Raw genomic sequence first — 25,939 nt, 5'->3', positions numbered from 1 at the left:
CTGCAGCACAGGGCGCACACATGCATTATTTATTGGTAAATTTATTATTTTGTTTTAATAATTTATTCTCGCGAATTTCCGTGTAAATTATACAAAATTACAAATTCTAAACATTGTTGTGGAGAATAAAATTGCAATTTGTAATAAATAAATTTTAACAGCTGAAACAAATTATATAAAACATTTTTAAATTACTAGCAATACAATACTGTATTGCTGCTGACACGCCAAATAATTTTTGACATCTCTTGATTTTTGACAGTCACATTTTGTGAAAATTTTAGACAATACAAATTGGAAAGAAATTGGCGTTAGTTAATTGGAAAGTCATTATTAGTGTATGCTAAAAATATTGTAAAAACTTAAAGAAAACGTCCGAGAAACTATACCAACGTTTCAAGGTAAATAAATTAAAAGTGTGCCATAGTGAGAAGTTACAGCGTGAAATCACACTTTTTGAAACGTGCTTATTGTAGAAAAAACTAGGACAAAGACTAATATTTGTTCGGGTGTAGGTTTAATACGAGAAAAGTTATTGTACGAGTATTGCATCCAAAAACAAAGAACTGAAAGCATTCAACAATATTAGCTACAATTTGATATTGCGGAATACTGGTACACCGAGCGGTGCATTAAACCACTTGTCAATCCCTTCACCCCTTCGTGTGGGTCATGCAAAACGTTTGAAGTACTGCCTTTTTTTTTATTCTTTTGTTCATTTTAATGTACGGTCGTATTTGTTGTGTCCTATTATTTGTGCAGACGTGTGATCTTAACCTCAATACCGACAAATTTTCAATTTTTGACATAGAAAAAATGTAATTTTCTTTAAGGACACATATGTTAATTTTTTTTTTAAACCTAACCGTAATATTTTATAACAACAAAGACCTTAAGTTAGTTTTACGAACGTGTAACGTATTTTCTAATATTAACCTTGTCACTTTGATTATTCACAGACAAACTTGTTTAGTTATGGTTAAGAAGAAACGTCAATCTGATGTACATGATGACGGTTCATCGACTGATTCATCCGAAGGTGCGCTGCAGAGCCCTACATCCGGCATTGGAGTTTGTCAGCATGTGAAAAAATCTGTTGATCCAACAAAGTTGCGCAAAATACTAAAAGCAAGTGGTCTGGCTGCGGACTGCATGCAATGCTCCAAACAGGGCGCTACTTCACCTGCTGAGGAAGTTAAGGAGTCAATTCTGGACGATTCGCTAGCCGGTTTCGAGTATGACACCACACTTTGGTTATGTCTGAAGTGTGGTTCCCAGCTTTGTGGACGGTCAAGAAATCAGCACGCTTTACAGCATTACAAAGTAATCATAAAAATATAAATACATTTATGAAAATGAATTTCCTCAATTATACCTTTATATAATTTAGACACCTCACTCTGATTCACATGCGCTCACTATGAACACGCGTACGTTTGAAATATGGTGTTACGATTGCGATAACGAAGTTAAATCCAATTCTCGTAAAAATCTATTGGAGTGTGTTGAAATGGTAAAAAAAGCTGCCCAAAAACCAATACCCATTGCATCACCCGCGAAAAGCACACCACTTAATAACATAGAAGGAAAAATACTATCGACTTGGGAATCTTTACATCCATTAGTTGAGACTCAAGCAGTGAGTGTAACAAATAAGCCAATACCGCTACCACCACCACCACCGCCGCCCATACCAGGTATGGCTAAGCGAATAACAGATCCAGCCGTGGTATCTGCACCCGTAGTTACCAATAAACAAGCCAACACATACGACCTGCAATCAGTAGAAACACTGCCGCGTGTGCGTGGCTTAACAAATCTGGGCAATACATGTTTCTTTAATGCAGTTATGCAATGTTTGGCTCAAACACCCTATCTGCTAGATGTGCTCAAAGAGCTATCAGAGCCCGGCGAAGAGTAAGCACGAAACTTGGAAGTTTAGATATTGAATGGTGCAATAATATTCTATTTACAGATTCACTTTACCAGGCGGTACTTTTAAATTCAAAGACGACGAAGATGTGCACTTGCCAATGATCAAAGGTACCTTGTCATCGTGGGGTGGACTTACAGCGGCACTGGCGCAGGCTTTGGAAGAGTTGCAATCAAGCGGTTCGTTTATATTTTTTGCAAAGTGTTTTTATATTATTAGCTATTAATTTAATTCAATGTGTCTCAATAAAACAGGCGGTGTTTTTACGCCCAGCAAGCTCTTCGATAAGCTTTGCACAAAATGCCCACAGTTTCGTGGCGGCGATCAACATGATTCCCATGAATTACTACGCCATTTACTGGAGAGCGTCAGGTAAGTGTCAACATTATTGTTGGTGTGTTATGCATTAATCTTCTCTCATAACAGATCTGAGGACTTAAAGCGTTACCAGCGTGTAATTTTGACCAATTTGGGTTACAAGGATCAGGATATAAACAGTGTGTCTGAGGAAATGCGCCAGAAATGTAAAATATATGGCAATCAAGCAGCTGATCGTATACTTCGACCCGAGCAAGTTTTCCGCGGCTTTTTAGTGTCCACGCTTACTTGCCAAGATTGCTATAATGTGTCCTCACGGCATGAGTACTTCTTAGACATGTCATTGCCGGTTAGCGTTGAAAAGCCACAGCCACCATTCAGACGTAAAACCAGCCCTGATAATTCGCCAAGCGCAAGCTCATTTTACTTAAACACACCGCCTGCTGGACCCTCCAAAGCGCAATTGAAAAAGGAAAAAGAGAAGGAGCGCAAAGCAAAACGCGCCGCTAAACATCACGAAAACAAATTGAAACAGAAGGCAATATTCGAGAATGTGGCTAGCGGCGCTAACGAAGTTGTGGAAACAGCGGCTTTCGAAATGGAATGCATTAGACGTGTGAACGGCGCGGCATTTTCCTCTTCCGGATCTTCTTCTGAACAATCCGATGCTGACGTTGAAGACAACCTGCTCGATGACAACGCGGCCACGAAATCAACGCGAACTACAGGCGCAAACAGTTACGACAGCAACGGTAACAAGCAGTTACCGCGCACTGGCAAATCAGAGAAACGCGACGACTCACCCGAGAATATGGACAAAGACTCACTAGATGAAGACGAAAACGGTAACAATTATAAATATTCATAAATAATGCTACATATTTTACCTTAATACATTTTTTTCGCATAGWTTCAGGCATCGCCAATAGTCCCGCTAATGCAGGCACCAACTTTTTATCCTCTTCCGAAACGAATGGCGGTGCCGTTAGTGGTGATGCGCACAGCGTAACTGCAAACAATAGTTTGGTAGCGGTTGGTCTCAGCGAAAAAGGTGCCACGATGATGCGACAACTCTCCCTTACCGATGCAGCCAGTGCAGCCAATGCGGCCAGCGCGGCAGGCATTTTTGTGAATGGCGAAATGAAAGACGAAGCCGCGCTTGCTGCACAACTGGAACAGCTTAAACTAAGCGAGCAAAAGGCAGCGCGCATGAAGGCCAAGCGAGTGCGCACTCAAAGCCATTCCGATTGGAGCACGACCATAGCGCCGCGTTATCAATGCGAAGACGGCGAGTGCTCCGTACAATCATGCCTGAATAATTTCACCGGCGTTGAGTTGATGACGGGCAACAATAAGGTCGGTTGCGAAAATTGCACCAAACGCATTAACGGTAGCGATCCGAAAGCCAAGACCATCAATACGAATGCGACCAAACAGTTTCTAATATCTAGTCCGCCAGCTGTATTAATACTACATTTGAAACGTTTCCAACTCGGGCCGCGTTGCATATTCCGCAAGCTAACACGCGCGGTCAGCTTCCCCATGGTACTAGACATAGCGCCCTTCTGCGGTTCTAAAGTAAAAAATTTGCCAAATATCGATCGCAAACAAAAGAAACTGTTATACGCACTTTACGGTATTGTCGAACACTCGGGCGGCATGTACGGCGGCCATTACACCGCCTATGTAAAAGTGCGTCCGAAACTTTCGCGTGACGACAAACGCTGGAAATTCTTGCCACAAGGCAGCAAAGCCGAACTCGATCAAGACGACGAACAGCGCAAGAAACTCGAGGAGCTATTGGCAAAAGAGAAAGCGCGCGAATTGCGCATGAAGGCCGCCAACGACAGCGATGACTTCTCCAACAGCAGTGAATGCTCATCGACAACAACAAGCACTTCCGATACAGACGAGCTGCCTGACAACCCAGCAGACAGTGGCGGCGCTTACGGCGGTGACGATGAGGCGCGCGATGTGCAAGTGCCCATGGGCAAGTGGTATTATGTGTCCGATTCACGCGTGCAAGAGGTCAACGAGGAGGCGGTGCTGCGTGCACAAGCTTATTTGTTGTTCTACGAACGTATTTATTAAAAATATTCTACTGAAATTATGCAACTAAACAAAAGCGATAAAAATGAAGAAAAATAGACAAGCAACGATGTTGATAGTCATGCATTACTCGTAGTATGATGACCATAACCATAATAAGTGCGTTTTTGACAGACGCAATGTACACCTCAATTTAAGCGAAACAAACTAAAAGTAAAAACCAACAACAAAAAACAAAAACAAAAAACACTACAATAATTTAATGAAGCTATTAAAGCAGAAATTTTGAAATTATAAACATAGGCTAGAAAGTAGAAAGGCAAGCAAACAACAAAAGCGAAAATGTCAAACAGCTGGCTGGCAGCGCCGCCGCCGCAACAACAGCAGCGACGCAGATGTGTGCAGCATAATTCATGCGAAAGATTTTAGCATCAATAACTGTATTTTGTGTGAAAAGTGCATTAACTTGCTAAAGTGGTGTGAAAAAGTGCAAAAAACGCTCGCGTTTTGACATAAAACAACAATAACTCGCTTGTAAACATAAAAAGCACGTTGCATAGTTAACCGCTAATATATTTGTGTCAACAGTTATGTGCAGTGTTTGCCGCAAGCCTTCTCCGCAACAACGTACTAAGTTCTTACTTTAGTTCAAATTTATCTATATATATGTATTTATATTTTGCTTTTAAACGGGTATTAGGCAGTTGTATACACACATGCATACATACATTTATAATTATGCATTTGTTATATATATTCTGTGTCGCCGCCACTTTATTGTTAATATTTGAACATTTATTTGCAGCGAACATACAATTGCTGACAGTGCATTTCTAAATATTACACTAACTAACGCATACATACTTAGTAATTGTGGTGAAGGTGCATATATACATGTATTTTATGGAATGTTGCAGCATGGTACGTGCGGCGCTTGCGCGGGTAGGGTTGATAGTTAGCTTGTACGTGCTGATATGCAGCAAGTAATTGTTTATGTGTAATGATAACGAAAGGTTTTAATTGAATGATAATGATAAACAGCTGCACTAATGCGTGTAATCACTTTGATTACTACCATACCATTATTGCGTGCGTACGTATTTCAAATACCAAGTAAAAAAGCAAAAACAAAAAGAATTTTGAATAATACTTATAAACTATGCGTAAATAATGAAACGATCTTGAAAATAAATTATTATAAATTTTATGAAAACAGATGTTTTTTTATATGTTTTGTTGTTGTTGTAACGCTCAAGAAGCACACCAAAGATTGTTATCGTGAAATAGTTCAAAATTGCGGCAATTTGGAAAAGTGACCTTTTCTAAAGCTTTATTTTTTAGCTTAGAATATAAAGATGGAAATTGTGACACATTTTATAGAATTACACGTTTCAATTTTTTTGTAATTCATTATATTCTTGCACTAATTTATTCTATATATTGTTTTTTAAACTTTTAATTTCAACAGTCGAAAAGTCCCTTAACCAAAATTTTTCATATTCAGTCTAAATAAAAAATACGTGTCCAATATTTTGCCTTAAAAAACATAAAAAAATGTTCCGCCTGAAAAAATATTTTCAATGTATAGTAAGTTAAGGATGGATTGACCCCTATATTTTTTCTAAGTTTGTATTTTTTTCCCCCTTTCTCTCATTTTTCGTTATATATTAAAAATTTTTTTTTTTATTTTTTCTTCATATGTTTTTATATTTACTTGTAACCTTATATACAACTGTGTTCGAAATAATAGCAGTGGTTTGTGAACAATAGCAGTGGCAACATATTGTGGTCCCATAAAACAAAAATTGTTTTATTTGGTTTCCGAGAACGCCGACAGTATGTACGAAGGCCAGTAAATGCTTCATGTGATCCTAAATATATTTCGCGGACGGTAAAACATGGAGGTGCCAAAAACAATGTATGATGGTGCTTGTCTTACTATGGTATAGGTGGATTAATGAAACATTGATGGCAAATTGTACGTTGAAATATTGTCTATAAATGGGTCTATCAACAAGATAACGACACCAAACATACCAACAGGTTGGCAAAAAATTTGTTTGCTCTTAATGGAGTTGTGGTTATGAGTTGGCCGGCTCAGTCGCCGGACCTTAATCCAATTGAGAATCTTTGGACAGAGGACAAAGAAGCTGTAGGGAAAGAGAATTCGTCAAATACGAAGCAATTATAGAGTGCTGTGAGGAAGGCGTGGATGGCCATTCCTTTTGAGAAATTCAGGCGTTTGTTGGACTCCATGCGCAACTGTGTTATCCAACAGCGGTCATTCGACGAAATACGAATTGTTTAAACTTTATTTTATATCATTATAATGAACAAGTTGTAAATTGAATTTTTAATGTAAAATCCTCAATACTGCTATTATTAATCACAGCTGAAATTTTCATTTACAAACTTTTTTTTATTTATTTAAAGTAGAAATTTATGTTATTCTTTAAAGAAATCATTTTTCTTTTAAGTTTGTATACGAGCGAATTAAACACAATAATAATAAGCCATAATAAAAATCAATTACACAATTTTTTTGCTTAATTTGAATTCTTGTTTATGCCACTGCTATTGTTTCGAACACAGTTGTATATACATTTTTTTTTTTTTAATTCCCTGCTAATATTTTTTATTATAGTTTTGCAACTTATTTTTACAGTTTTTATAACTTTGATATTTATAATTACATATTTCACTACTTTTTTTTAAGTTTTTTATGATTACCATTATTACTTTTTTCATTTTTTGAACATATTTGTATTTTTTGTTTATTTAGTTTTTATTTTGGTCGTTTATATTTTTTTAATTTTTTTTTTCTTGTTTTTTTTTTGTTTTCTTTTTTTGTTTTTTTGTGTATGTGACCTGCTCTACGGAAAGGGGGCTTAGGTGTCAAAAATCAATTTTCACTTTTTAGTTGATTCGGATGGAAGATGAGATGCTTTTTTTTAACAGCTGTTTCCCAGAAAACTAGTTTCCGCACGTGAGCTCCCTTTTCGTAGACCAGGTCACATATATCCTTTTTTTCATCAGTAGTTAGTATGAAATACTTGGCAACCTGCACACGCCCCCTGAACCTAGCGAACTATCAGCATGGCTTACGAAAAGTGCACAGTACCGCCACACCACTTGGCGTCATAAGCGCCCAGATAGTTCGTGGCCTTAATCAGAAACCACCCTGTGAGAAAACGATCCTCGTATCATTGGACTTGTCAAAAGCCTTTGAAGCTGTCAGTCACAAACCCCTACTGCAGGATGTCGAAAAACTACGCTCCCTCCAGGACTGAAGAGGTGGAACATGAAACACCTGAGCGTGTGTCATTTGTGCTATTGCGAGGTAAAAACTCAAAACTGAGAAGAAGTAAACAAGGCGTTCCTCAGGGTGGTGTTATCTCCCCGATATTGTTTACCTTCTATATCTCGAAACTTTCACAGCCACCAGAGGTAGTTTCTGTCACTTCGTACGCTGATGATTGCACGATATTGACGTCGGACAATGGAATTGATGACATGTGTTCAATGGTAAACGGCTATCTCTCCGACCTTTCTCGCTTCCTCGCTGCGCGGAATATCACACTCTCCCTCACTAAATCCATAGCGATCATATTTACAAACTGGGCGAAGGAGTATAGCCTTTAGATTAATATTACAGTCAATGGCGTCAAGATTCCGACTATCAATAATCCTAAAGTTTTAGGCATGACTTTTGAGAGTCTGTGCTCCTTCACTCCTCATATACCACGAGTACAGAGCCGCAACAAAATCCAAAGAAACGTTGTTATAAGGCAATCGGCCGGCCGGTGCTTAACTACGCCGCACCAGTAGGGTCGCCTAGATGTAGTGAAACGCAGACGAGGAAGTTCCAGACTTGTCAGAATATTGGACTTCGGACTATGACGGGATGCCTATTGATGTTTCCTAATGAATACCTGTATAGTAAGGCTCGTATGCTTGGAGCGAAACCGCCTCTTAAGAACACCAAAAGGTTATTCCTCAACTACGTCGACGATGTCAGACAATACGCCGATCAAACTTTCGGACTTAACTAACTTCTGACAAGCACTGAGCGCTATTCACAGTGGAGCATTAACACCTACACCGAGTCTCTTTTAGTGAATGGCGTAGTGGCGATAGTGAACCTTGCGCAGCTTTGTTCTGGATCTCCTACTTATTCAAAATAGACAGCAATATACGTCGTGCATGCAATGAGTCTCCGCATGACATCAAACTGAATCTCATAAAATTAAGTTGGATCTCACCTAAAATATTCTGCATTAGTCCTGCTAAAGTTGTAAGAGTTTAGCGTGTCTCCTTTTAGTTCTACTTCGCCGAAATAGCGAGTTTCTTGGGCCCACCGTTGGATGACGTCGACGACAACTTTGCTAATTCTTACCATCCTAACAGGGATTAGGTACCCGTAACAACAACAATGTATTGCACACCAATCGCAGCACTATTTCTAATAAGAAAACTCGTTTTTACGACAGTCGGAAAATGCCTTCGGAGTTTCTTCTCCTAATGGTTGGGGACCATGGCAAAAAAGCACTGTGGACTTGTCAGCACAAAAGGTGTTAGTCACGCGATCAAAGCAGAAGTCCAAGCAGTTTCCAATGAACTCAACTAGGCGCCATGACTTTGAGTTTGCATTATGATATTCTTAGGAACCTGTAGTCTACAGTCATTCTCCGGTAGCATAGTTTACATTGGGAGTGAAGATAAAGTGCTATTGGAGTACGAAACTACCACACTAACCATATGCCAGTCTTGAGTTCAAGAATTTGATATTATAACCATTATTACAGTTATATGGTATACGTATATTATTTATAAGGAAGTTTGTGGATTTTGTGGATGAATTTCAAGATTTGGTCTTAAAGGTTCAGATGCACCAGTTGCTCAACCTTCTTACATGTACAAGGAAGCTTGACATCGAAGCTGAATTTGGAATTTAGTATTGTTCTCGGCTCGAATCTGGTGAAGCTCTTCATTTTATGTGCAAAATTAAGACAAATCAGTTCCTGAAATATAACAGCGATAAACTATGATCTTAAGAGATACCGATTTTGGTTAATAAAAATGTAGGCTTACATTGAATGACTTTGTGGGCTTGAATGCATTGGCAATATAGCGCTGGAACAACTGACATACAAATTTGTCCGGATCTTGCAATCCAAGCTATTGTATTTCAGAATAAGGTTTCAAAAAAGCTTTCTAGATTAATCATAAATAGTCACCTTGGGTATAGGATACGGCGTTGGATTGTCAACCTGATTGCGGAACTCATCAATGACCATTGACGCCTTACACACATCATTTTCCCACATGCCTTTCTGTATTTGACCAGTATGCATGTGATAGTAGGTGCCCTCACCATTTTTGAAACCCCTCGCAAAGTGTCCCTCATAACGATTGCCATTTTCTAACAATAAACAATGAAAACGAGCGCAGAAATTTTAAATACACAACTGACGATAAAAGTAGACTCCAATGCCGTGTTTCACGTCCGCCTCCCATTCGCCCATGTAAATGGCGCCATTGTTGTACCACATGACACCCGGTCCATGACGTCGATTCCTCTCCCACCAACCATAGTAGACGCCGTCTCGAAAAAACTGCTTGCCCTCGCCCCACTTCCTGTCGTCACGCCATTCGCCCACATATAAGCGTTCGGCTGTGCCATTCGGCAGACGATAGCGCATTGTACCGTAACCGTGACGTTTACCGTTACACCACTGGCCATCATAGATGAAATGCTTTTGTGACTCCTTAACGCCATAACGGTGATGTTGATTGCGTAACCAGTAACCCTTGTAAATGCCACCGGCTGGATAAAAGAAAGCTGCTCGTACGCCAGTGCTCTCTGCCCTGATGTTGTTTTTGCGTTCGCAAGTCTGCACGCAGCCGCCGTGTGGTTTGTCCCACGTGTTACATTGCGCCATCGCTTATATTGACAACAGAATACCTCTAACAAAGTTATAAACAAAACTAGAAAAAACGTTCCACCAAAAATAAATTCAAACGTTTTGACGCTTATGCAAGTTAAAAGAAAAGCGAAACAGATAGGATCGGTTCGAAATTGTTGCTGAGAATATTCTTCAAAAACATTTGACAACTATACAGTGGTTGGCCGAAAAAAATTCTGGGTGCTTTCCGGTCGAACCGACTGTTGGGAAAACGGATCAGCTCGATACCAGAAACAAAAACTCTGTCAGATATCTTTCTGTTATCGGATATCGGATGTTATCCAGATTAAGAATATATAACGGGTGATCCAAGCAGAGGAAATTTTTCAATAGCCTTTTTTTGACGCATCACGCGAGTACACGAAGACCGTGGAGAGTTGATTCGACGCCGTTAGCAGAGTTCTTAAATTGAAAGCGTACAAAATACAGCTTGAGTAGGAAATAAAGCCAGATATGGAAGATCTACTTCTCTCTATAGGCTCTTGAAATGTTCCAAGAAGATCCAACGTCTTCGAGACAAATTTTATTCAGAATGGGTTCGGACCATATTTCTTTAAAAATGATAACCAAATACATATTTGGTGCCTGAAATTGAAGCTCGTGATCTCGGCGACATTTGGTTTCAACAAGATGACACCACTTCCCTCACATCGCATCAATCAATGGATGTATTGAAAGAACAGTTCGGTGAGCAGATAAATTTATGTTTTGGGCCGGTGGATTGGCCACCAAGAACGTGTGATATCACGCCGTTAGACTTTTTCGTGTGGGGATATGTAAAGTCAAAAGTCTATGCGAACGATCTCGCTTCCATACAGGGCTTGGAGCAAAACATCACGCATGTCAATCGCCAGTTACCAGATAGGTATGCTTGAGTGAGTCATCGAAAATTGGACTCAATGGATGGACAATCTGAGACATAGCCGCGGTCAACATTTAAAAGAGATAAACTTAAAAAAATTAATTCAAAAAAATGTTCTTTCTTATAATAATTTACACTTTTCGTTGCAACATCATCTTCCATGCGAACAACATGGCCTAAGCAGCTAAGTTGAGTCTTGATGCGCTTAAATATACCCATGTCGCCATAGAGCTCATATAGATCGTGATATCACAATCTTCGAAGCTCATCACACATGGACGGGTCCAAAGGCTTTGCGCAGCACAGATCATTCGAATGCTCCATCTGCTTTCTCATCTTGGTTCGTCGTCGTCCATATTTCTGCGCCGTATAATAGTTGGACGGGAATGATGAGAAACCTATAGAGAGAAATTTGTGTTCGTCCAGGAAAGGATATGTTTCTCAATTGCTTACCGATCATACAATAGTACCTGTTTGTAACAGTCTCCTACGCTTGATCTTCACGCTTAGATTGTTGGTGGGACTTGTGCTGGTTTCGAAATATACAAAGTCCTTCACTTTTTCAAATTTATGTTGGGTGGTATGTGACCTCCAGGTACTCTGCCTTGCTCTCGTTCACCACAAGAGCAAAACCTGAAAAAGGCTGCGCTGATGGCCCTCTTGTTGAAATCTACGATGCCAATATCATCTGCGGACCCCAGCGGCATTGTACTTTTAGAGTAGACAGTGCCACTGCGGTTTAGATTTACAGCGCGTATCACTTTTTACAGCATTATATTGAAGAAGACGCATGAGGCGGCTCACCTTCACGATTTTGACGAAGCTGATGGTTATGTTCAACGTTATTGTGCATAACTGTATCAACTTCGCCGGAATATCAAATTTAGGCATGACGTCGAAGAGGCAGCTCAATGATGGATTTGACAGGTTAAAAGTCACACTCCTGGTCTATTTGCAATGGGCTTCAGTCTTCCACAAATTTATGTCGAAAGATGCTTATGTGCAGTGTTAAGAATGCTGACCCCGCGATAATTAACTCAGACTGCAGGATTTTCCTTCGGAGTACACTAGTATACCAAACATTGGGCGTGTATTCATCCGCCTAAATCAGTTGGAATATGCGCCTTTGCATCTCTCCGCCACCGGCTTTAAACAGCTCAACCGGTAATCGATCGAGGCTGTGCTATTCTTAAGCCGCCTCAGAACATTTAATATCTCGTCTAGGTCAAGTGGCTGGACAATAATGTTGTTACGGTAGATTATTGGTGCGGGTTCTCTTCATTCGTCGCCTCACTGCTTTCGCAATTTAGCTGAGTTGAGAAGTGTTCTCTCTAAATGTTGAGTGTACTCTGGCTGTCTGGCTGGTAGTTGTGATAAGAACATTGAAAATATATATGTATATAAATATGACAAGTTATAAAGCCTCTCTACATTGACAAGTTGCGTTAAAAAGGAGGTTCGAAGAAACTGAAGCTGATTCAAGAACATGTACATATACGGTGCACTTTCCCGAGTATTACTAAGCAAAGTGATTCATACAGTTTCGCAACTGCCATTAACTTCTGACAAAAACTGAAATTCAACTCAAGAGCTTCGGGTATTTATTGGAAATACATATATTCTAAAAACAATGAAACCTTGTACATCAGTGTGATCGTACATTATTGTTAAGAAAGAGATGTATCGCAATTTTAATGCCCGAGTTTTAGTAAAGAATATATTCTTCCACAATCTTACCTAGGTGGACGAATCAAATATGTATGTATGTGTAGACTCAATCATAACTTGTAACGGGTATAATTTTGAGCCACAAAGCGATAAGGTCTTTACCCAAGCTTTGTGTATGAGATAATGTGAAAGACTCGTTGGTGAATATTACACGAACTGAAAGATGAACTCTGCAAGGACGGTGTGACAACAGCTTACAAATGTGCTTCTTATAATAAGATAATGCGAAATATTTTCGTATCCTGATAACAGATGCCATAAACCGTTACATAAGTCCGAAGTTCTGCTTGCAGTAAACAGGCGCATTTTGGAAAACGTTGAGAAATGCAGAATCCACGCAAGTATACGGTTCTATTCTGCTTGCTCTTCATACTATTCCCGACAATAGTTGACGGCGAAAAAAACGGGGAAGAGCCATTAGCAATATATTTAGATGTTGGAAATGAAATTCAAAATGTTATTAGTTTAGTCAATAAACACGAAACGAAGTTAAACGATTTCGATGATAAATTACTAAGGCAAGTGAAATGAAAACTATCCACGACAAAAGTACTCGGATTTGTGTTTACATAATAATAAAAACTGTGTTGTATTTAGAATTCAAAATATGCTGGAAAATTTCGAAAAAGAATTTTCGAAGTGGGAGCAAAATTGTATGGCTGCGCTGGATAAAAGGTAAATGCAGGCTATGATTTTGGTATAGACTCTTTTCGCATAGACTCTTAAAAGGAGAGAATTTTTATGCCTTTGGCCACTTGTGGATATTTAATCGACAAATATATTATAGACATGACTAAGTCACGATGATTGGCGTGGAAGGGAATATGGGCCGCACATGTCGACAATTAAAATTCAAGAGGAATGCCATAAGAACTGTAGTAGGAGGCTAAAAGACTGGGAACACTATACAATGACCATTGTAGGCACCCTCAAGAGGTAGAAAAAGAAGAGACTGCAGAACATCTTCTATGCGAATGCAAGGATTTGTATAGGAAACACAACGCGACTGTCAGTTGAGGGTTTCTTGAAGATGCCTTGGAGCTTGTCCAAATAAAACTTTAAACTTCTTGAATCGATGAGCACATTTCTAACTTCAGGTTCACTTTGTGCAAAAACTACTATTTTTGGCGCTTAAATTATGTTATCGGGAAGCGCTTAATATTGGTTAGTCGAAAAAGTCTTTTCGTATTTCTAATCCAACTTCAACTTATTTCTTTTTATATTTATACTAATAAATAAATAAACAAATATGTAGCATTTTGGTCGACCACTTCTTGCCATTTTTCCGCTAGAGATATTATTATATCAGTGTAAAACGAAATTTCGAAATTCGCAGCGAACGAACCATTGTGCCACACGAACTGATACATCATCGTCTCCGTAAACTTCAAAATTTCATTGGCATTTTTCCCTTTTTTATACAAAAATTTCGAAATATAGCGAATTTCTTCATTGTTTTCACTCATTTTTGAACAGCTGCAACTTTTTTCAACTTCGCCGAACTTAAATTTTTTGTAGTTAAATGAAGCTTAATGCTTAACCTTTCCAAAACTATATGACATGACACAATGTGATTGCTAGCACTGGAGATATACGACTGCGAGGACTTCATTGACAAAATACGAAAATACTTTTTCGACTACCTAATATGATTACAACAGCGGAGAGTTATTATGAAAAAGAAAGGTTAGGAGATTATTTTGCTTTCAAAAAGTAAATACAATGTAATGTTATATTCTTCACCAGCAACTGGCTTCTATTTTTTTTAACAATTTAACGTTACAATTCATACATACAAATTTCTGAAACCGTTTGTTTTACATCAGATTACAGAGTTTCAAAGCAATGTTTGAACAGAGACTCTCATCAATTAACACTAACGTGGCGTCTTCCATTGGGACACAAGAAAGGTAAGAATTGTATTAATTTTAATATGACAGATGGCAATCATGTCAGTCTTTTATCATGTCAAATATTCAGCTCGCTACAAAGAAGACCTAGTTACCATCACCATCGACACCACTTTTAACGTAGATAATGAGCAGGGCTTGGCACTACACTGAATGTTACAAAACGAGAGAATGAGATTAAAATAAATTGGTAATCTAAAGATAGGTTCATATGCATATTATATTAAATGTCAGTGAGTTAAAAATAATAATAATATGGACCTTTAAGTTACCCAGTAGCATTATCTTGAATTCTCTGAGGCTAAGTACTCGATGCAGTCATTGCATTTAATTGAGTAAGGGTTCACCAGCGGGGTCTTCTTAGGCCCACAACATTTCCATTATTTCGTTAATATAGTATATGCTTCCGCGGTCATGTAACGAATGGTGTGTGTGTCATGAGATTTATGATGACGAAGGTTTCGAGGCCCAATCAACTGCTTTATGGATACCGTTGTATATCAATGAATGAATGACCTTCTTTCCAATTTTTTTTTTTGCTGTTTTCATTAAAATCTTAAAATATCATACTAACTCTTACTCTGTCAGGTATAACATAGCAGACATCTTAATGTGCGGCCTGTCGTAAAGCCACCGTGCGATGACTAGTGGCCAACATTGGTCCATAATGTTTCCTAGACTGAACGAAAGAATGGTTATAAAAAACTATCTCCTTAGCAAAATAATTGAAATATGTATATACTAGAGCGGCTCGATTTACAGCCATCCAGGATATCGCAAAACCGTGTATGCGAGAAATGTTTTTCGGAGTTTACTAAACAACATTGCCTAAGAGACTATGGATCTAAAGCCCGCATTAAGTCAGTGGAAAAGCGAGATGTTCAATTGTTTCCCTGGTGCCTTGTTCTTGATATTTCCTGCAATTATCTCAATGTGTCAGCTCCATTCTGCAGGCATCCTAATAAATTCTTTCATCGAATTTTAAACTTCCTTGCCATGCTCTTTCCCAGATCCAACATCTCACTGTCATTGATGCCTTTGTGACTTGACACACAGCAAAAGTGAAATCGTATTTTTGTAAGAGATTTAGTGCTCTGCAGCGTAACAGTGTTTGGGACTCGGAACACGTAGAGAAACACTTGTGAAATGTTTCCATACCACATTTCAATACCCTCACTTAGGAGAAATAATCATTTTTACCATAATTTCTTCAAAAACCAGCGATACGAAAATTAGAAGTACTCTGTATACAATTCGCCATCAAGCATTATTTCCGGCTTTCCTCACAAAACTTTTCTGTTATCACCGGAAACGAATGTAAAATTTACCCACGTTATTTGTAATCATTTCCATTCTACAACATCCGGTTTGGTTATCGAAGTCGGGTATATTAATTCCGTTATTTCATTATCGGTTATCAGCGCATCTTTCAGGACCGGAGGCTAAAACGGGTCAACGACAGGAAATTGCACAAAATTTCCCGTTTCGAAAGATAAACTGGAAAGATTAAAACGGAAGTAGTTTGCATGGGACACAATTGTACAACAGAAGAACATCGACCATAAATTATATCATGGTTTTGCAAAGTTACTTCCGAACCTTCGATATAGGATGCCAGATTTAAAAGTTACTTAAGTCTTGTAGTGGATAATAGAGTTTTCTTCACTCTAATGTCGGTGGACGAATATAATATCTGAATATAATGATCAGTACATACACTTAACCACAAAAGTGAACATACGAATTTTTCGATTTTCTAACAGTTTTATTTAATTTATTGTTTAAAAGTTGGAAAAAAAAACAAACATAACAATTCATTGAAAGTAAAACGATAAGCAAAAGCAAAAATTTAAAATTCATTAAAAGGAATTGTCACATAAGTGTACATACATACGGTGTTAGGAAAAAACATTAAAAATAAATAGTTAATATATTGTATGGCCTCCGTTGGCTTTAACAACTTCGAATATACGAGACGGCATAGACAAGGCTCATCAACTATAATAGCCTTCAGATCCGATTTTGATGTTGCACGCCTTTTCTTAATATGTTTCTTCAAATGATCCCACAAATGCTCAATAACATTTAAGTCAGGAGATTATGGCGGATATTCCAACTTCGATTTCACGTTATACAACAACCATTCCTTCACCATTACAGAATTGTGCTTCGGATCATTGTCTTGAAGCATGATAGGCTCACCTGGCAAATCAAGTTTCTCGAGACTTGGGATGTGTCCTTAAGAATGTCAATATACATATGTTTATCCATTATTCCATCGATAAATCTTATGTGTCCAACACCACTAGGCGCCATACAACCATACACCTTCACAGATCCTCCACCATGCTTAACGGTGGRAACAATATTTTTTCGTTGCAGGGAAGTATTTTTTTTTTACGCCAGACTTTGGTGTGACCATCGTTGGAGAAAATATTAAATTTACGCTCATCGGTAAAAATGACACGTTCCCAAAAGGTTGGATCAGTTTGGTGGATGTTTTCGTATTTTTTTGCGTAGCTAAGCCGCTTAGCAATATTTGCATCTCTTAACAATGGTTTTCTTCTCGCTACTCTGCTTTTTTAAACATCCTCGAACGGTTTCTGGATATGAACGGCATTTTCTCTAGGACAAAGGTTGATTGTACGAATAATTTGCCTTTGCATCCTCAAATCCAGTTTAGGTGGGCGAACAGGGCGAGGCTTATTTTCATAGCTATCTGTCTCGTTGAAATTATTAACTACCACCTGAACTGTTGCTTTCGATAAATTTGTAATTTTTCCAATTTCCCCAAGGGATTTTCCTTCGCTTTTAAGTTTTCTTTTAAACATTTTGCAACTATATATAAACTAAAGGTGTTTTCACGGCCACAATTACAAAAGAACTGACCACGCAAACCCAAAAAAAAATTCATAAACAAAAGACCAAATCAATTGCATAACGGTAAATCAAATATCAGTAAAGCGTATATACACTTTTGTGGTTAGTGTATGTATGGTATTTATGTAGCTTGTGAAGGTAGAATTTATTAATATACTTGAAACGATAAGGTGTTTTCCCGTGCTTTGAGAATGAGATAATGCTACAGACTGTGTCTTCTTGCGCGAGTATCACAGCGAACCGAAGGATGAACTCTAAAAAGACGGTTTAACTTAGAACAATAGCTTATAAAGGCGTTTCTTATATAAAGATAACACGAAATATATTGAAATACTGATAACAGATGCAATAAATGGTTTTATGTATTCAAAATTCCGCTTGAAGTATGCAGTCGGGTTTTGGCAATTGCTGCGTAATGCCGAATCCACGCAAGTATACGGTTCTAGGCTGCTTGCTCTTCATATTGTTGCCGGTAATAGCCTACGGCGAAAATAACGGAGAAGAGACGTTAGCAATTTATTTAGATGTTGGAAATGAAATTCAAAATGTTATTAGTTTAGTCAATAAACACGAAACGAAGTTAAACGATTTCGATGATAAATTACTAAGGTAAATGAAAATGGCTTTATATTTACATTGTAATACAATATAATCTGTGTTTCACTTAGACTGCAAAATCTGCTAGCAAAACTCGAAAAACAAATTTTCACATTGGAGCTAAACTTGAATACTGCTGAGAAGTTGAATCAAAAGTAAGTATGAAATAAAAGTTTTGTTTGCACATAATAAGCTCATTCGCATCAGTTGATCGGCTTAGGCAGCCATACGCCAAAAAATCCCGAACTAAGTAGAGGTGACCAGAATGCTGAGTGTAATGCCTAGAAATTGACAGTTATAGTACTTTCTAATGTTACATGTTGCTGAGGTCAACAGTAACAGTTAAATTATCAATTATCCTTGCTGTCCTAGAACACACATCTTACTTATAACGCGTGTGGTCGACTGCGATTAATTGATTCACGTACGTGGTTACCGAAAACCCACGCCCGTTTCTTTATTTTTTTTTTATAAATTTTATTTACATTTACAATTCATATATACATACATTATTGTGACGAATAGCGATACGAGAACCAGGTAGAATAGACGTCGTCACAATCTTTGTGAAATTAAAGTTTTATGGGCTGGTTGTCGTCAATTGGTTACTGAGAAGGTTGTGAAATATGTCAAGTGCGTTGTAACTAAGCGGTCTAGATCCAAAAGTCATGGCCGAATGAAGCCAAAAAATTTGGTTACGCCATTTGAGCAATTGATGGATTGGATGTAGGTGATCCATCTCCCACCAATAAATAGGGGAACACACAAATTTTGGTAGTCAAGGAACATTTCAGCGAATTGCCACAAGTATACCATATTCCTAATCGAGATGCTGAGCCAGTAGTAGACGTATACATCAATAAGTGAATGATGAGTTATGGTGTTTCAATAGTATTACGTTGTGACCGATAAAGACATGTCAAAACAGCTTCAATGGCAGCGATGTGCAGCACAGTGGGTGTCTGGAAACGCATGAAATTAACTCCAATAAGAGAAGGACAGATAACAGCATCCAAAAACACAAAATAAAGGACATAAATGCTATGTGTTTGCTACCGCAAATATCGAATAGGGACGTTCAGACTTAGGTGGAAGGCAGTGCGACGGACACCGATACGAGAATTAAATATAATGCACGAAAAATTGCAGTTATTAACTAGACAATGAAATTCGTAGTAGCCAAAATGTTCGAGTGGCGAAGTTTTGTTAACGGCCTAGTATATAATGTTGCCGGATTGTGCAGCAAAGTCGATTCTAGTTACAATGCTACCGTGATAAGAGCAAAGGAGATATATGTATGTAAATACGTTTTTATACTCTCGCAACAAAGTTGCTAAAGAGAGTATTATAGTTTTGTTCACATAACGGTTGTTTGTAAGTCCTAAACTAGATGTGTATAAGAGACATCAGTTTGGTGGATGTTTTCGTATTTTTTTGCGTAGCTAAGCCGCTTAGCAATATTTGCATCTCTTAACAATGGTTTTCTTCTCGCTACTCTGCTTTTTTAAACATCCTCGAACGGTTTCTGGATATGAACGGCATTTTCTCTAGGACAAAGGTTGATTGTACGAATAATTTGCCTTTGCATCCTCAAATCCAGTTTAGGTGGGCGAACAGGGCGAGGCTTATTTTCATAGCTATCTGTCTCGTTGAAATTATTAACTACCACCTGAACTGTTGCTTTCGATAAATTTGTAATTTTTCCAATTTCCCCAAGGGATTTTCCTTCGCTTTTAAGTTTTCTTTTAAACATTTTGCAACTATATATAAACTAAAGGTGTTTTCACGGCCACAATTACAAAAGAACTGACCACGCAAACCCAAAAAAAAATTCATAAACAAAAGACCAAATCAATTGCATAACGGTAAATCAAATATCAGTAAAGCGTATATACACTTTTGTGGTTAGTGTATGTATGGTATTTATGTAGCTTGTGAAGGTAGAATTTATTAATATACTTGAAACGATAAGGTGTTTTCCCGTGCTTTGAGAATGAGATAATGCTACAGACTGTGTCTTCTTGCGCGAGTATCACAGCGAACCGAAGGATGAACTCTAAAAAGACGGTTTAACTTAGAACAATAGCTTATAAAGGCGTTTCTTATATAAAGATAACACGAAATATATTGAAATACTGATAACAGATGCAATAAATGGTTTTATGTATTCAAAATTCCGCTTGAAGTATGCAGTCGGGTTTTGGCAATTGCTGCGTAATGCCGAATCCACGCAAGTATACGGTTCTAGGCTGCTTGCTCTTCATATTGTTGCCGGTAATAGCCTACGGCGAAAATAACGGAGAAGAGACGTTAGCAANCCGACTAACAAAAAACGTCAGAAACACTAAATTATACGGAAGAAATCTCAGAAGGAAGCTGCATTCAGGCTTTTTTTTAAATTGAAAATGGGCGTGGCGTCGYCCACTTATGGACTAAAAACCATATCTCAGGAAGTACTCAACCGATTTCAATGAAATTCGGTATATAATATTTTCTTAACACCCTCATGACATGTACGAAATATGGATGAAATCAGTTCACAACCACGCCTTCTTCCAATATAACGCTATTTTGAATTCCATCTGATGCCTTCTCTGTATAATATATACATTAGGAACCAACGATGATAGTGGAATAAAACTTTACACAAATACGGTTTTTGATGCGAGTGTATAAAATGTTCGGTGACACCCGAATTTAGCCCTTCCTTACTTGTTAATTTAGCAGATATCTTCCAATATTAGGCATAGAACATTATATCAAGAGTATTCTCGCTTCGGTACAACCGAAGTTAGCATTTTTTCTTCTTTTTAGACATGTTCAAAGCTTATTCATTCACTTTCAGCTTTTAAATTTACATAATCTTGAATTTTGACAGGACTATATAAAACATGTAGTAATAATATTTTTCAAATCCAAACAGATTTCAGGTTTTCAACGCGAAGTTTGAACAGCGGCTCTCATCAATTGAAACGAATTTAGCGTCTTCTATGAAGATACAAGAGGAGTAAGTAGTAAATTAACTTTAATATTTAACAAGTAAGGAAGAGCTAAGTTTGGGTGTAACCGAAAATTATATAATCTTAAAACTTGCAAGGTATAAAGGCGGCAAAAAACTTTTAGGTTTGCCAAAACTTAATATTAAATTTAAATGTCGCGAAAGAACTCAACATTGATTATTCGACAAAATCGTGAATAGTATATTATTACCTTACATTAAAGGTGTATATAAAACGAACAAAAATTATATTAAAATCATTCCTAGTCGGATATAAACTCAACCGATGAGAGTAAATGTTATTGAGACAATGTGGAAAACGTCAACCAGAGGATCGAAATTATTTATATTAGCAGTATGAGGTTTAGACCAATTCCATTGGCATTGAGTTCAATTTCATTAAGGTATCAAGCATTTTGAACAACTTGTATGGTTTAAAGTCAGGTGACAGGTTGAAAATGATTAGATATTAGAGCAGAGAAAGGGACGGATTGATTGCATTCATTTTGGCATTGCTCAATTACATTATATAACATATTTTTAAGCAAATTTCAAATTTATAACTCACATACTGAATGACACATTCGTCAAAAGGCTTTAAAAAAAAACGAAAAAGAAAGACAAATTCGGGTAAATACATCTCTTAGACGCCATATACTTAATATAGAATTTTCAAACTTCTGGTTGGCCTTATTCCATATAAAATAAAAATTACTATTAATACTCCCTGGGTTTCATTAAGGATTCCAGCGACAATTTCAGTTTGGAGAACAAGAAAATATCACGCCAAGCCTCGTGAATACGGAGCGATGGTATTCATTGCGCTTTTGGCTGGAAATTTGGTCAGAATCGTTTCGTTTTTAGAAAATTAAAATCATCTTCATTGGAACGAGTCGATCAATAACGCGTTTTATGTTCAAAATATCCACCAAAATCATTCGATCGGACTCGCGAGAGATGTCGTGCTCTTTTGCCATCTCGCTAACACTTACCTGATGATCTTGAAGCACCATATTCTTCACTTTTTTAATATACTTGAAGGGATCGAAGGTTGTCCAGAACTAGGCATGTCTTCAACGATCTCTCTTTGAAGGATTCGTACCACTCGTAGGCTTCTATTTTTTATAAAACTGAATCACCATAAGGCTTTTACAACATTCGCAGCGATTCCGCAAATAAAATTTGGTTACATTTAAAAATTTTAGACCAATGCCTTTTTCGATATTTTTATTCATTGTAAAAATCGCAACGCACTACTAAGGTGTACCTACTTAAGCAGCTGCTAAAAAGAAACTGGGTGACAGATCGCGCTCATCGAGGTGTGTTCAAAAAGTATCGCAAATTTTGTGTTTTTTCAAAAATTATTTATTTATTCATGAATATCTATTCTGTCCCCTTCAAAGTAATCCCCATGAGATATTATACACTTGTGCCAACGGTTTTTCCAATTTTCGAAGCACTTCAAAAAATTATTATTTTTATCTTCTTCAGCTCCTCCTTCGATGCCGTCGTTATCTCGTCAAGAGAAGCGTAACGTCGTCCTTTCATGGGCCTCTTCAGTTTAGGGAACAAGAAAAAGTCACGGGAGGCCAGATCTGGGGAATACGATGGCTGCGGCATCATTAGTGTATTGTTATTGACCAAAAAGTCGCGCACAAGCAACGATGTGTGAGCAGGGGCGTTCTTTGATGCATTTTTTTGAATAGGTAAAAATCGAAGACGATCCAAAACACGTGCAAGCAAAGCAGCTGTCAACAATTAAATGAACATTTAAAATGGCCGAGCTTGTCGGCATAAGTGAGAGACATGAGTAACAACATAACGCCACAAAAAATTCGAAATTCGAATATACGTAATCCGCGAAAATTCAAAATTCGCGATACTTTTTGAACACACCGTCTTTTCGTATTTCAATAAATTATTTCACAGATTTACCGATTTTTACGGTATCGGTATCTGTTAGCTTAAACAGGGAACTGGGAGCTTAAACAGTTATACTCCGCTTTTGACAATTTCATTCATAAGGTGGCCTACTTTAAGCACACTATTCGAACAAAATTTTATCGCGATATATACATTGGTGCTTGTTTTGCATACTGGAAAGTGAAAGAACCAGATGGAATTTAAAATTATATTATTTGGAAAGTAGGTGTGGTTGTAGTCCGATTTGGCGATATCAGAATTCCAATATAATAATACATACCAAATTTGGTCGATATCGTCCTTAAGATATGGTTTTTCATTAAGCGGTTATATGTGTTTACGGGTTTCAAAAAATGGATATTTTTATTGTCTTATTAAATTTACAACACCTCTAGAATATCGCCGTAAATTTTCAAGTTAATCTGAGTTATAAGTGGGTATTCAAGAAGAGCGCTACAAAAGCGCTTTGAAAAGAAAAATATAAAATTCTTTATTCCTGTGAAAGCACATTCGATGCCATTATGTATGGAACTCAATTTTTTTTCCATGACCACCACGGACACGCTTGCAGAAGTCCAGACGCTGAATCCAATTTTCGACGGGTTTCAAGTACAAATCCACGCCTGGATTAAAATTTTTCCACCAGACGCTCAATTGTTGATCTGACAAGACGATTACGACGACCATAAATTGAACGTAGCGATCTTGAAGTTGAGGCCACTGACCCCGAATTTCGGTAATAAATTTTAATAGTTTCGACTCATAATTGAATCATACATCCTTCCATGATGAAGTGACAAACCTTACTTATGAGAAATGTCACAAGAGCGTGAAGTTAGTTTCGGATCGATAAATCGATCTTCATGAAATTTTACTCATGGTCTTTGCATACAATTCTTAAAGACTTGGACGAAGACGGGAAGAACAATAAAATATTTCATTTTTTATATGAGAAAAAATTGTTGAAAGAAGGCTGCTTTTTACCCAAGGAAACCCATGTAACCCCTTAAGTGTGTGCGGTGCCGCGCCTAACATCTTATTTTAAATGGTGAAAAATTTAAAGTCTCTGGCGTATTTGTGTAGTTATTGATTTATCGTACTTTTAGTAGTTTTTAAGTTTTTTGGAAAAATGTTATTGTTTTGATCACTATTAAAAGTTAAGTAATTCTCACTTTATATACAAATATATTCATATTATATAATATATCTTCCAATGCAGAAACTTCAAAGCACTGTCTGACGAAAATTCTCTACTGCAAGAGGAATTCTTGTCCCATAGGGACGATTGGTGAGCAGAACTTATTTTATAAAAGCGAATTCACAATTAATTTAGTATACGCTTTAGTTGCCCCTTAAGACATACCTTAAATACAGAGAATTTGAACAAAGCATTAGCTTCACTTGCAAATACCACACAGAGTTTGGCAATAGTAACGTCTTCGGAAAAGCCGACAATAGTTAGCACGCCACAAACATTACGTGATTGTGTTGAAGTGAAAATGATGCTTGGTTCACAGTATAAAGACGGTGTTCACGAACTACACGTGCCAGGTTTTGACGCTTTCAGCGCATATTGCTTAACTAGATGTTCACAAGAGGATCAAATTGACTGTTGCCCCTGGACTGTGATACTACGTAATGAGAACAGTGGCGTAGGTACAATATCTAACAGTTGTTTGGAGTATAAAAATGGGTTTGGTAGTGCGAGCCATGACTACTTTGTCGGTTTAGATCGTTTGCTTAAGATGACCAATCTCAAAAGGCAAACGTTGTTAGTTGCAAAAAGTTTCCAGTCAGACGAATATTTCATCTACGATGATTTTAGCATAAGAGATGAGCGGAATAATTACGACGTTGATATTTTAGGAAACAGCTGGGGGCATAAAATTGGCGCAAAATTTTTCTCAAACGCCATAAAATTAAAACATGCCACTAGAGGTCAGTGCTACTTTTGGCCGTTTAAAACTCTCGGTCATTTCAATTTATTTAACAGGTAAGATGAAAAAGCCCCGAAGATTTAAATTTTTATATTTTCGATATTTTTGGTTTTACAGGCGCTTTTCCACTTACTATTTTATGGCGATACGTCCCAAGATATGTCAGTGAACATTCATGGCAGAGTGGGTTGGAGGGTTGCATATGTATCCACAACTTAGTAGGTTGTACGAATCTGGCAGCTATGTGGACAGCACTAATATTCGAAGGATGATGTCTAAAGCATTAAGAATAAAATTATTTTTCAAAATACGAAATCTTTGAAATTGTTTTTTTGCAAAAATGTTTATGCAGTGTAATGCATGAAAATGAGGTGTTGAGAATTGCCATATTAAAGTGCGAATAGGACATAAATAGTCTTCAGCTTATCTTGCATTCAGAAGGGGTCTAATATTGATCTATGCACACTTAAAATTAAAAGTGGACTCAACATTAACTTGAAGGGACGTAGTACTAGCAAATAATTCACGACTTTTTGGTTTAGTACGTTAATATCAATCGTCTAAATGTTAAATAGTTCCGGCGAATGATGACCTCACGATAACATGAAAAACATTTGTTGATTAACAACAACATAATATGGGTCATGTGTTAGATCAATTTTCGTTTGGATACCTGAAGTTAATAGTCTACTCAAATCAGCTACGCCTGAATAAGGATGCCTGTAGAGTGGGCGCTCAAAGCCGAGCCAAGCCTAAATGTTAGAGTTGCGTAAATGTGAAAGTACGGTTCGTTCGCCTTGAAGCGTCCATTCTGCGGGCACCCTAAGACGATACTAAT

At 37.6% G+C, this 25,939-nt stretch overlaps 4 protein-coding genes across 7 annotated transcripts; 3 read left to right on the top strand and 1 right to left on the bottom strand.

Moving 5' to 3' along the window:
• The first annotated feature begins 269 nt into the window (after positions 1-269).
• Positions 270-4,636, top strand: LOC108968058 (ubiquitin carboxyl-terminal hydrolase 45). 2 transcript variants are annotated; one of them, XM_018931824.1, is made up of 7 exons: positions 270-401; positions 960-1,323; positions 1,391-1,917; positions 1,976-2,112; positions 2,188-2,305; positions 2,360-3,096; positions 3,168-4,636. In XM_018931824.1, the coding sequence occupies exons 2-7, from the start codon at positions 976-978 to the stop codon at positions 4,340-4,342; spliced, it is 3,042 nt and encodes a 1,013-aa protein (XP_018787369.1). In that variant the 5' UTR covers positions 270-401; positions 960-975; the 3' UTR covers positions 4,343-4,636. The 2 variants fall into 2 exon arrangements, with proteins under 2 accessions (XP_018787369.1, XP_018787368.1); XM_018931823.1 differs by having other exon boundaries at positions 3,162-4,636.
• A 4,463-nt stretch (positions 4,637-9,099) lies between these two features.
• LOC108967999 (MORN repeat-containing protein 3-like) lies at positions 9,100-10,361 on the bottom strand. The gene is made up of 4 exons (XM_018931716.1): positions 9,774-10,361; positions 9,538-9,722; positions 9,392-9,478; positions 9,100-9,321 (listed from the first exon to the last, which is right to left on the bottom strand). The coding sequence occupies exons 1-4, from the start codon at positions 10,240-10,242 to the stop codon at positions 9,175-9,177; spliced, it is 888 nt and encodes a 295-aa protein (XP_018787261.1). The 5' UTR covers positions 10,243-10,361; the 3' UTR covers positions 9,100-9,174.
• Positions 10,362-13,047: 2,686 nt separating this feature from the next.
• Positions 13,048-15,044, top strand: LOC108967994. Of its 2 annotated transcripts, XM_018931710.1 has the most exons (4): positions 13,097-13,374; positions 13,454-13,531; positions 14,683-14,766; positions 14,837-15,044. In XM_018931710.1, the coding sequence occupies exons 1-4, from the start codon at positions 13,181-13,183 to the stop codon at positions 14,883-14,885; spliced, it is 405 nt and encodes a 134-aa protein (XP_018787255.1). In that variant the 5' UTR covers positions 13,097-13,180; the 3' UTR covers positions 14,886-15,044. The 2 variants fall into 2 exon arrangements, with proteins under 2 accessions (XP_018787256.1, XP_018787255.1); XM_018931711.1 differs by lacking the exons at positions 14,683-14,766; positions 14,837-15,044 and adding an exon at positions 13,644-14,036 and having other exon boundaries at positions 13,048-13,374.
• A 2,483-nt stretch (positions 15,045-17,527) lies between these two features.
• LOC108967966 (angiopoietin-1-like) lies at positions 17,528-25,416 on the top strand. Of its 2 annotated transcripts, XM_018931678.1 has the most exons (6): positions 17,532-18,255; positions 18,315-18,398; positions 21,167-21,250; positions 24,384-24,452; positions 24,510-25,157; positions 25,219-25,416. In XM_018931678.1, exons 1-6 carry the CDS (start codon positions 18,032-18,034, stop codon positions 25,268-25,270), a joined length of 1,161 nt encoding a protein of 386 aa, XP_018787223.1. In that variant the 5' UTR covers positions 17,532-18,031; the 3' UTR covers positions 25,271-25,416. The 2 variants fall into 2 exon arrangements, with proteins under 2 accessions (XP_018787224.1, XP_018787223.1); XM_018931679.1 differs by lacking the exon at positions 21,167-21,250 and having other exon boundaries at positions 17,528-18,255.
• The last annotated feature ends 523 nt before the right edge of the window (positions 25,417-25,939 follow it).

The sequence above is a fragment of the Bactrocera latifrons genome, unplaced genomic scaffold (genome assembly GCF_001853355.1).
Source record: "Bactrocera latifrons isolate USDA-ARS-PBARC rearing strain unplaced genomic scaffold, ASM185335v1 scaffold_20, whole genome shotgun sequence".
Classification (NCBI taxonomy): domain Eukaryota; kingdom Metazoa; phylum Arthropoda; class Insecta; order Diptera; family Tephritidae; genus Bactrocera; species Bactrocera latifrons.
Note: the sequence above shows the minus strand (reverse complement) of the source record. Positions and strands in the feature narration are given on the sequence as shown.